Source organism: Sminthopsis crassicaudata, chromosome 3 (assembly GCF_048593235.1).
Source record: "Sminthopsis crassicaudata isolate SCR6 chromosome 3, ASM4859323v1, whole genome shotgun sequence".
NCBI lineage: Eukaryota > Metazoa > Chordata > Mammalia > Dasyuromorphia > Dasyuridae > Sminthopsis > Sminthopsis crassicaudata.
Genome location: NC_133619.1, coordinates 365,231,140 through 365,244,003, shown reverse-complemented (window position 1 = coordinate 365,244,003; position 12,864 = coordinate 365,231,140). Strand labels below are relative to the sequence as shown.

Genomic DNA, 12,864 nt, shown 5'->3' with positions numbered 1-12,864 from the left:
ATATATATATACACACACACATACACGTATGTATGTATATATGTCTACATACATATATGTAGATATCTGTAATCACTTACACACATATTCAAATATATTTACATAAAGCCGTACTTCACTTGTTTGACCTGTTTCTTTGAAGGTAGAAAACATCAAGAACATCATCCTTCATAAGTCCAAATGTTTCCATATTTTTCTAAATCCACCAATTAATCATTTCCTATACTACAGTAATATTCCAACCTAAAACATTACACTAATTAATTTAAATGCTCTAAAACAATATTGATTAATGTGGCTGACATATACTATAGTTTCCCTACTTTTCCCTTTGACTAAATCCATTTTAGCTTTAATTTTGTCTGAAAGCAACAATTACTACCCTTTTTTCCTAATAAATTCTACTCCTGATTATTATGTTTTTTCCTAATCCTGCTGACTCCTCTGCTTTACTTCTACCCACTACTTGCCTTGTTGTTACTTAACCTATCCTACACCCTTCCAAGGATCCCTGCTTTATCCTCCACCCCTATTTTTCCCCTCCATCTTTATCCCATTTTTATTACTCTATATACCTTATCCTATTCCCACTAATTTAAACACCTTTCTATATCCCTCTTATACTATTCCCTTCCCTTATTTCTTTATAAAATCTAGAAGACTTTTATATGCACACATGCACACACATACATACCTACTGTTCCCTCTTTAACCCATTCCTAATTGTGAGTAGTATTTTAGAACTTCCAGTCCTCCTTCCCCCTTTTGTGTCAGTTCTTCTCATACCTCATTAATATAACATAGTGTTTTTAACCTTTTCCTAGTTTTGCTTTTTAGAATCATATCATTCTCAGCTCTACCTCAATCTTTCCTTAGATTTTCAGTAGTAATTGGTTAGTTCTATCAAAAAAGTAGACATATGTACAAAGATATATATGGTTTTGAGTCCTTTGAAATTTGTCTTTGATGTTTATCTTTTATTTCTTTTGTATCTTATATATCAAATTTTCTATTAAGTTCAGGTCTTTTTGTGAAAAAATTATGAAAGTCTGGCAATTCATTGAATATCCTTTTTTTTTTTTTTCCCCATTCAGGATTATGCTTAACTTTGCTAGTTCTTTTTCTCTTTGATAGTGTTCCAAGACTTGTGGTATTTTAATGCAGTTGCTGCTAACTAAGCCTTATATGATTCTAATTGCAGCTCCACCATATCTGAATTGTTTTTCCTAACTGATCTTAATATTTTCTCCTTGATCTGGGGATTTTAGAATTTAGTTATAATGCTCTTATAGATTTTCCTCATAGGATTTCTTTCAGATGGTGATCAGTGTTTTTTTTTAAATTTCTATTTTCCCTTCTTGTTTTAACAATTCAGGACAATTTTATTCATTCATTTATTTATTTATTGCTGAGGCATTTGGGGTTAAGTGACTTGCCCAGGGTCACAAAGCTAGGAAAAATGAAGTGTCTAAGATCAGATCTAAACTCAGGTCCTCCTGACTTCAGGGCTAGTGCTCTATCCACTGTGCCATCTAGCTGCCCCAACAATTTCTTTATTAGTTTCTTGTATTATTGCAACAAGATTTTTTTTTTTAATTGTAGTTTTCTGGCAGTTCAATTATTCTTGTTTTCTCTTTTTGATCTGTTTACCAGATCAGTTACTTATCTTGTGAATGACTCACATTTTCTTCTTCTTTTTTCATTCTTTATATATATAAAGAATGAAAAAAGAAGAAAATGTGAGTCATTCACAAGATAATGAAATGATTTCATATATATATATATATATATATATATATATATATATATAAATGAAATCATTTCATTATCAGCAGAGATTTCCTCAATCTTTTCCCAACTCAGACACACAACTCTCCACATGACCCCAAGAGTAAAAATTCCTGTGACTGTGGCTAAGGCTAAACCTAGCTTGCCTCAAGGTTCACTGCTTACTCTTTTAGCAAAGCTAGCCTAGAAGTGTTTATACTTCATATGGGCCAAACTTCCACTCTGGTATCTGGACTACTGTTCTGCCCCAACTCCTCTTTTTTTTTATTGCTCTACATTTGTCCTGAGATGCAATTTTATCTTACTTGTGGAGAACTTGGAATTTTCTGAACTACTCTGCCATCTTTTCTTTTGGGGGGTTTTTATCCTGAGTATCTTTGTAATGATAGTAACTCTTTATTATAAAGTTTGTTGTTATTTGCTTATTCTTTCTACTTCCTTACTTCCTGACTTCAGGTTTGTTAAAATCTGATCTTAACAGATCTGCACAATTTCTAGAGGGAAGGTTTACATTGGTCCTGTTGCTGCTTTCTTGAGATACTAAGTGATGTTATTCCAAATACTCAGAGAAGATTTTAATGTTCCAAAGTGATCTAATTCAGAGCAAAGTCTGATCACTGCTCCTCTGGTCTGAGCTCTGCAAATTCCTGACTTGGTTTTGGATTTGAGCAAGTAGTATATTGCAGTTGGATATAACCCCTTCAGCCAGTCAGGAAGCCCTACTGAGAATGACAGAACTATAACCTTCTCTTTGATCTGTAATTCCTGCCTTAGTTAGTCCACTAAAGGCTTTAGAATGGAATCTGAATTTGAGACCTTACTTGGTTCCAGGAATCCCATCTGAGCCACCAGGCTGATGTTTGCTTCTGAATTTGCTTGCTCCTCTCTTAGTACTCAGCTTAGGACTTTCAACCTAGTACTCTTTATTAGAATACAAATTCAGTGCACAAGATATGCTCCTCAGTCTTCTCTGAATCTTTGAATAGGAACTGGGAAGTATATACCACAGCTTTTGTGTAGTGCCCTAATATGAGTCTGGTCCTCTTTTTGCCTTCCTGAAGAGCTTATCCAAGGTATTAGTACTATTCCTAATACTCACAGACTTCTCAATCTGTCTCCCTATACAAACCTGGAATGGAAAAATTACTCACTGTTGTAATGTTCTGTTGTCTCCAGAAACTGCCGATCTCTCTCTGGGAGGAGATCTGCTGTCTCAACTCAATCTCCCGGCCAGACTCTTCTTCCTGTAGAGAGCCGTCCCAACTCTGATCTAGAGTAGACTCATTTCTCCAGGCCCAATGTTGTCTCTTTTATCCTCCCAGGGAAGGGGCGTGTGAGAACTCAAAGGCTTATGGGAAAATTACTTCAACCAATGAAGTCGCTCCTTTTAAAAGTTTTGTAAATTCCTTTTCATATGTAAACTCCTCCTCAGAAGTTCAAAGGGGTAAACTCCCCTTAAAAGCCGGAACTAGAGAATTGTTAAATACCAACTTAGCACTTAGTAAGAACCTAATAACTGTGACTCTTTTTTTTTTCTTTTTTTTTTTTTTAAGATTTCCACATTACGATTCAGGTTGGCATGTTTTCTATATTTGTTTGAAGGAGTTCTGAGGAGAAGAAAGGTTGCTCACTGTTACTGGTTCTTGATACTCCACAATCTTGGCTCCATATCCAATAGACATTAATTTCAATTCAATATTTCTGAAGAACCAAGTACAAATAAGACATAGTGCTAGGGGATGAAAAGAAAAATGAAAGAAAAATACATGCTACAGAATGACAATGAAAAACAATCATGCAATCTGACTGGACCAACAATAAATTTATGTTCTACAACCTTACTGATGCTGGGCAATTCTACTATACCTTCCCCATCAACTACTATTGTACCCTTCATGGCAATTCTTCCAAACTTTTATATTCTTCCTCAAACCTCCTATGAGTCTTTCTCCCTTTTGAGAAAAAACTGAGGCCATTCTAAGTTTCCTTTTATTATATCCTGTAAATGCTCTTTGCCACTATCTCCTCCTCCAATCCTGTTTCACATGATAAGTGTCCTTACTCAGGCTAACTCCTTTACCTGCTCAAATGATCTCATTCTATCCCATCTCCTCCAAAAGATTGTGGCTTGCCATCTCCCACCTTATCACTATCTTGAAAGTCTTCTTATCTAGTCTCTCACTTTCTGTCTACAACTATGTCTCCTCAGTCTCAAAAAGCCTTCACTTGACCTTTCTATCCCAGCTAATTATCTTCCTTTATCTCTGCTTTTTCTGGCTAAATTCCTTAAAAAGACTATCTATAAGAGATACTTTCACTTTCTCTCCTCTCCCTCTCTTCTGAACCTCAGACAATTCAATTTCTGACCTCCGGATTCCACTAAAACTGTTCTCTCCAAAGTTACCAGTGGTTTCTTAAATTCAAAATTCAATGCCCTTTTCTTAATCTTCATTCTTCTCAAAGTCTCCACAGCCTTTAATGCTGATGACCACTTTCTCATCCTTGATACTCTCTTCTCTCTAGGTTTTCAGAATACCACTCTCTCTTGTTTTTCCTCCTACCTATCTGGATGTTCCTTTTCTTATTCAGATTATAACTTCTAACCATTGGTGTCCCACTTCTTCTTTTATACTATTTCACTTGGTGATCTAATTATCTCCCATGGATTTAATTACTATCTATAGGTAATTCTCAAATCTGCCTATTTACCCCTATCCTCTCTGCTGACCTCCAATCTTGCATCTCCATCTGATTCTCAGATATCTTGAATTATTTCCAAAACAAAACTCATTATTTTCCTTTTGCAAAAGGACACTTTTCAAAATCATCCTCCTAATACTTGGGTTCACAACTTAGGTGCTATTCTTGATTTCTTACTATTTCTCACCCCTCAAATTCAATCTGTTGCCAAGGCCTGTTTGCAACATTTCTTGAATACACACCCTTCTTTCCTCTGATGTTGCTCCCACTCTAATGCAAACCCTTATCACCTCACACCTGGACTATTGCCATAGTCTACTGGTGGGTCTGCCTACCTCAACCCTTTCTCTGTTCCAATCTATCTTTCATTCAGCCTCATTTAGCCCACCAAACTGATTTTGCTAAAGCACAGGTCCAACTATGTAAGCCCCTACTCAATAGACTCTAGTTGTTCCCAATTACCTCCCGGATTAAAGCCAAAATTCTTGCTTAGTATTCAAAGCCTACTCTACCCATGTTAGCATGTATTTTTTACCATGTTTAACATATATTATTTTACTTGCCATCTAGAGGAAGGGCTGGAAAGAAAGGGAGGAAAAATTGGAACACAATGTTTTTCAAGGGTCAGTGTTGAAAAATCATCCCTGCATATGCTTTGAAAATAAAAATTTTAATTAAAAAAGAAGAAGAAAATCACTGCACAAACTGTTTGGAGAATGAACTGGAGAAGATTGAATTGGATATAGTGAAGCCAAATAGAAAGCCATCCCTACAGTCCTGATGAGAGATGATGAGGGCCTAAAAAAATGTCCTAGTCATGTGAATGGAATAAAAGAAAAATTTGTAAAAGCAGAACCAACAAGATTTGTCAATTGAATGAATATATGCAGTGAGTGAAGTTAAATCCAGAGAAGCTAGAGTACACAAGAAGACAGAATAATCAGCAGAGCTGGAGAGTCAGAGAGATAGAACAGTGCAGGCATCCCTGAGCCTGAAGTCACAAAGACTTATGTTCAAATCCAGCCTTAGACACTAACTACTCATATAACCTTAGGCAGGTTACTTAACCTTTCTCTGCCTCAGTTTCTTCAATCATAAAATGGGAATTATAACAGCACCTAACTCAAATGATTGTTGGGAGGATCCAAGGAGATAATATTTGTAAAGCACTTCCCACAATGCCAGCACAGAATGGGCCCTATACTTATTCCCCTCCCCTGACCTCCAATGCTTCAGAGAAGTTGAGAAGAACATAGATGGAAATAGAGCTAATTATTTTAGTAATTAAGAAATTATTGGTGACTTGTGAAAGAACAGTTTTTGCTCTCTCAAGTGAAGAAGCTTGGAGTCAGATTGTAAAGTGCTAGTTGAGAAGTGAATGAGAGAAGAAATGAGGGCAACAAGTTATTAAAGCTCCCTGGACAGTCATTTCCTCATCTGTAAGGAGACTAAATTAAATGACCACTGATGTTCCTTCTAGTTCTACATCTATGGCCCTATGATCTTAAATGTTAATAGTTTTTCCTAGAGGTTTGACTGCGAAAAGCAGAAAACATAAAGTGACAGTGTGTGGTGATTGTAGGTCAAGTAAAGGTTTTAAGGATGAGGGAAACCTGAGCATATCTGTTACAGAAGAGAAGAAACTAGTAGATAAAGTTTAAAAAAGAAAAAAGAATATCTTTGGGGGCAATAAGCTGGAAAATATATGAGAGGATAAGGATAATCAAATTTAGCTAAAAATGGAAGAGTATGTGAAGGACAATAATACAATAAAAAGGATTATGTGTATGTACATTTGTTAGATGTGTATATTTATTGTATACATGTATGTGTACAGACTTCTTAGAAATGACCACCATGCATTTTTTATTTTTCTGAATCATACATTTTTGTTATGAGAGTGTCTCTGTTCAGGGAGAAAGGTTGAGGTAGCATATTAGTAAGTAGTAACAGGCAAACACACACAAAAAAGGATCCTCAATAACATATATTTCAATGCACAGAATACAAGAAAACAATGCAAAAGGGGGTAGACACAAACAAATAAGGCAGTTCTGTTACTCTCTTATTAATTACTAAATTTAATACATGTATTTCTACAAGCTACAGAACAGCAATTCAATTTTTTATACAAGTCTTTCTTTTCCTTTTTTTAAATACTGAAATACTTGTTTACTAATGATTAATTTAATAGTAAAAAAAAAAAAAAAAGAAAAGAAAAAAGAAAATTTTAAAATAAAAGATGTAAAACCAGAACCAGAAATAAAGAGGCAAGAAGAAAGCCAGAAAGCACAATGCAACAGTTGCAAGAGAAGATATCAAGAAGGAAGGAGGGGAGTCAACAGTGCCCATACTACCAAAATGTCACAAAGGATAAAAATGAAGGGAAAGACACTAAATTTATCAACAGAATGGTCACTAGTGACCTTGAAAAGGGCTGTTCATGAAAACCATGATAAAATGAAATTTAAAGTAAATAACTGAGGCTTGTTTTTGCCTACAACTTTCTTTGTCAGTATAGGAAACTCCCCCAATCAATGGAGATCAGAAAATGCTCTATGACTTATAATTGTAAAGGTGCCTGGAGCACTGAAATATAAAATAATGTGTCAGTTTTGTCAAAAAAGATCATGCTATGATCATTTGCTACTTTTAATCATCCATTCTGCTCTAATAGAACAGATTAAAAACTAATGAGTTTATTGTTTCCCCTATTTGTGGCATTTTAGATAAACTGGTAATTATTCTCTAATAAGGGGAATTCAAAAGCTGTTTGGAATGTAATCCCCTCAATTAATTAATCTCAAAATTTTGACTTGAAAACATCTATATGTTCTACAGATTTTGCTAGTGTTTCTTTAAATAGTAGTAATAATTTTTTGGTGTGCCTTAGTATATTTTGTAGCTACATGATAGGACTACATTTGTTGACTTTAAAAAACCTCTGATCACAAAAACTCACCAGATATTTTTAACCAATAGAATCTTGTATGAGAAGAGAAAGGGAATAAGAAGAAACAGTTAATTATAAAAAAGAAATAACTACAAGATCATTGCAACACTGTTCCCAGCTCATTGCAACATAATTTGTTTTTTCCTTCCTTCCTTTCTCTTTTAAGGGCATTTTTATAATAAATAGCAAAATACAGTCTTTATATGTGTTTTTGCTTCTCCTTGGAAAGCTAACTTCTTAGCAAAAACTTAAATTTATTAAATCTCATGATGTCTAATATAATACTCTTCTTCACAACAGATTTGATGATAATATAGCAGAAAGTTGAGAGTTGGGGATTTCTTCCTGAGCAAAAAGCAACAGATTTTAGATGTGTATTCACTTGGTTTGAGTGTTTTCAACATTCTATCACAATGCTACATTTCATCACCAGCAAGTAAGTATAGAGGTGCCAATCTGCCAATTTTTTTTAAAGTGTAAAACAATAGAGAAAAGAATATGAGTAAAGTAAAAAATAGTAAGTATATATTAGCTTCTACCGCGATATTTAACACAATGGCCATTTCAATGCATCTCTTTATCCAAAATTTATCAAAATTATGTATATGATATTTTTAAACTTTAAAGAATATATAAAGGGAAACTGTATGTGACAATAATAATTTGAAAATGTCTTTCCAATTGATTCAGGCTTAATATTGTATCTCAGACTATTTTATTTTGAAAGCCACATTTAAGAAATCTCATATTTATCTTAACCATGCTTTTCACTTCATTCTCTGATTTAATATTTATTATGTAAATTCTTTAAGAACACAAATCTAAGGATTTTCCACTCACTGCCTTCACCTCTTGCTTGACTACCCCTTGTGACCTCACAATTAGTCTCTAGATATTAAAATGCAAAAGCACGGAGAGAACTGTGATTTCAAAGTATTTGGGGTCATAAGTTGCTCTACACCAAACAGGAACAAAGTTAAAAGCCACTCAAAAATGATTTAAAGTAATAAAAAATTAATATTCTCAAATGACTCAACCAAATAAGAGAAATATTTGTTATATGCATCATAACCTTCAAGTGAATACTCACATTTTATGAACTGTAGCACTCCATATTTACTCCTGGAGCTGAAATCTAATTCCTTTCCCTACTTTTAATCACCAATTTATTATATCAAGCTCAACAGATAAATATCTTCAATTTTATTAAAAATTTCAAAACTATTAGGCAAACTCTTCTTAAACATTTTCCTTTCCTAATAACTTTATAATGAAGCTTTCTCCCCATATGTAATATTTTTAAAGAATTCTATTCAGAAATATCTGAAAATTTAGCACTCTATAAATCTTTTAACATTTCAACTAAGGTTTATGTAATATTGATATATGAAGTATAGATACATATATATATATAGATAGATAGATAGATAGATAGATATAGATATATATAGATACGGTTCTGTTTATAAATATTAACTTGATATCTGCAAACCACATACCTGAATTCAATTTAACTTAAAATTTGATTTGATATTTTTATCTTATTGATATTTATTTTATTATTTTATTGATTTTAATTTACATTTTTTAAGAATTAAGAAAATTTACATACCATATTTATAATGCTTGAATGGGGGTGGGAGGCCTGTCCTTAAAGGAACATCTACAAATGAAAAAGGTTAAAGAATAATTTTTTTTTTTTTTGCAAATACATTATCAGTGACTGAAAAACTTTTGAACAAGCAAAATCAATACAGCTAAAATAAAAAAGGCAAATGATAAGGAAAACATTTTTATATCAAATATCTCTAATGAGGTTCTGATATCTAAGAAATACATAGAGATAAAGAGATATATAATTAATACAAACATATTAAGAGTAAAATCTATTTCTTAATGAATGAATGGCTAAATTAATAAATAATTTTCAAAGAACTGCAAAATATTAAGTATCATATTAAAAACTGTTCCAAATAACTAATAATAAGAAAAATACAAATCAAAACTAACTCTGAAGTTTCACCTCACATCTAGCAATCTAGCAAACAGGACAGAAGACAGAAATTGTCAGTATTAGAAGAGTTATAAAAAAAACATTTAGTAGAGTCCAACTGTATTGGAAGCAATTTCCTATCCTACCTCCCACCCCCCAAAGCCCATGCAGAATAGGCTTTGTTTTTCCTTAAAAGGCAATGAAACCATCCTCAATATCTAACTGGTCTAGGGGCGATCAGGCCACTGACATCATTCACTAGTGGCCTGGTAACGAAATAACCATAGGAGCTCCTTGGCTACTTGGTCCATCTGCCAATCAGCCACTGGGGGTAAAGCGTTATGGAAACACAATAGGTACCCATCTTTTGGAAAATAAAGTAATTATGCTATATGAAGATAATAGAATATTATTATGCCAGTAAGCAAAGAAAAAATATGAAGAATTCAGAGAAGCCTGTGACAACTCACTATACAGATACAAAATGAAATAAAATGACTTGCCCATGGTCACATAACACATAAGAACCCGAGGTGAAATTTGAACTCAGGAATATTCTGACTTCAGGCCCAGTGCTCTCCATTGTGCTACCTAGCTGCCTGATAGTTTGCATAGTTTCTTGTATTTATAATATATTTTAACATATTTAACATGTATTGGTCTACCTGCCATCTGGGAGAGGGGGTGGGGGGAAGGAGGGAAAAAATTGTAACAGAAGGTTTTGCAAGGATCAATGCTGAAAAATCACCCATGCATATATATCTTGTAAATAAAAAGCTATTAAAAAAAAAAAAAAAAAAAAAAAAAAAAAAAAAAAGACTATCTCCTTTTCTAGTTGGTTAACTTTTTTTTTCCCATAATTTTCCTGTCTTTCTTGGATGTCTGATTGTGGGATTTTTTGGTTGTTTTTGCTTTTTAGTTTTTCTTTAAAGCCTCTAATTTTATTTTTTGCTGAGACAGTTGGGGTTAAGTGACTTGTTCAGGGTCACACAGGTAGAAAGCCTTAAGTATCTGAAGCCAAATCTGAACTCAGGTCCACCTGAGTTTAGGGCTGCTCTATCCACTGCACCACCTAGCTGCCCCTCTCATTTTATTTTTAAATGATTTTTTTGACTTCTATAAATTTTCTCTGGGCAGGGAGACAAAGATCTTTTTACTCCACTGTGCTCTTCTGAAAATGAACCTTAGTCTTCGCTATTCCCATAGTAAGTTTTTATGATTGGGTTCTTTCTTGTCAATTTTTTTTTTTTTTTTTTTTTTTTTGCTAAGGCAATTGGGGTTAAGTGACTTGCACAGGATCACACAGCTAGAAAGTGTTAAGTATCTGAGACCAAATTTGAACTCAGGTCTTCCTGTCTTCAGAGCTGGTGCTGATCCCTTTTTTTTTTTTTTCCCAAACCCAGCAAGCCCCAGTGCTTCCCAAGTGGTATTTCTGCAGAACCAAGGCCAGAGGTGTTTGTATTTCACACTGACTAATGCTCATCCTGGGATCTTTCTTTGATCTTCTTAGAATTGTACCTGGAGAACCCCTGTTCTGCCCCAAGTTTTCTTGATTTTTTTTCCATCAGTCTATGTTTACCCTGAAGACTTTGGAATTTACTGACCTACTTCACCATTTTCCTCTCCTTTTTCAGCAGTCTTTATGGAATAATAAGTTCTTATCCCAGAAGCTAGGGTTTATGAGCATTAGATTATAGTAATTGATTATTGTATCTTGTGTATCTAACCTATTCCACTGATCTCTCACTCCATTTCTTAGCCAGTACCATATGGTTTTGATGACTGCTGCTTTATAACAGAGTTTAGGTCTGGTACTGCTAGGCCCCTGTCCTTTATATAATTTTTTTCTCATTAATTCCCTTGAATGGCTGAATAAGTTATGGTGTTATGAATGTAATGGAATATAAGAATCTATCAACAGGATGATTTCAGAAAGGCCTGGAGAGACATGAACTGATGCTAAATGAAGTGAGTAGAACCAAGAGAACACTGTACACAGCAACAAGATTATGTGACGATCAACTATGATGAACTTGGCTCTTTTCAACAATGAAGTGATTGAGGGAAATTCCAATAGATCTGTGATAGAGAGAGCCATCTGCATCCAGAGAGGACAATGTGGATCACAAAATAGTATTTTAACCTTTTTTATTGTTGTTGTTTGTTTGCTTGTTTTTTTTCTTTCTTATTTTTTTTCCTTTTTGAACTGATTTTTTTTTTTAATGCAGCATGATAAATGTGGAAATATGTTTAGAAGAATAGGACATGTTTAATCTATATTGGATTACTTGTTGTCTTAGGGAAGGGAGGAAGAAAAATTTGGAACACAAGGATTTGCAAGGGTGAATATTGAAAACTATCTTTGCATGTATTTTTAAAAATACATTTAAAAAAATAAAAAGCTATTATTATCAAAATTAAAAAAATAATAACAAAATTTACATGATAAAACAAAGTCTAAACTATCAAAAGAATTTTTTTTAAAAAAAGGACTTTAGCAGTGCCAAATCTTGTACTAGATTATAAGACTAATTATCAAAACCATCTGGTAATAGCTAAGAAATTGAAAGATATTTAGTAAAAGAGAGTAGACATATAATATGCAATATTTACTACTGTAATGATTATAGTAACCTGTTTAATGAACATAAAGATTTATGGTTCTGAGATAAGAATTAACTATTTGGTAAAAATTATTGCAAAAACTAGAAAGAAGTCTGGCAGAAATTGGGTATAGGTTAATATTTTACACCATTTACCAAGAAAATGTTAATATGAACATATGATCTAGATATAAAGGGAAATATTACAAGTAAATTAGAAGAACATGCATTACCTATCAGATTTATGGAAAGGAGAAGAATTTATGAATAAAAAAGGGATAGACTTGTGGGATACAAAATTGATAATTTTGATTATGTTAAATTTAAACTTATTTTTAATAGCAATAAAACTAATGTAGCCAAGTAAAAGGAAAACAGAAAATTAAAGGAAATTTTATAGACAATTTTTGAGATAAAAACTTCATTCTCAAATATTTAGAAAACTTTGTCAAATTTCTAAGAATATAAGTCATTCTCCAGCTGATAAATGCTCAAAGGATATCAACAACTAGTTTTTTGATGAAAAAAGAAAAAAAAAATCAAAGCTACATAGTCATATGAAAAAATGCTCTAAATCATTATCATTGATTAGAAAAATAAACAATAAAACAAAATGGCATGTATTGGAGGGGATGTGGGAAAATTGTGATATTAATCAGTACTGGTGAAATTGTGAACTGATCCAACCATTTTGAAGAATAATCTGGAATTATGCCCAACATTATAAAACTGTATATACCAGTTGACCCAGCAATGCTACTATCAGTTTCTTTCTCAAGGTTTCTGAGGAAAAGAAGAAAAAGAACCTAGATCTAAAATATTTATAG

At 33.1% G+C, this 12,864-nt stretch overlaps 1 protein-coding gene across 9 annotated transcripts in view; it reads right to left on the bottom strand.

The window, feature by feature from the left end:
- The window catches only part of C3H2orf76 (chromosome 3 C2orf76 homolog), an 83,342-nt gene that overhangs the window by 41,961 nt on the left and 28,517 nt on the right, over positions 1–12,864 (bottom strand). For 7 of the 9 annotated variants that reach the window (XM_074301828.1, XM_074301833.1, XM_074301830.1 and 4 more), the window contains exon 3: positions 9,054–9,104. The exons of the other annotated variants lie outside the window; for them this stretch is intronic. In XM_074301828.1, the coding sequence (XP_074157929.1) occupies positions 9,054–9,104 (51 nt within the window). The remainder of the gene's footprint in view (positions 1–9,053; positions 9,105–12,864) is intronic. 9 annotated transcript variants of the gene reach the window in all.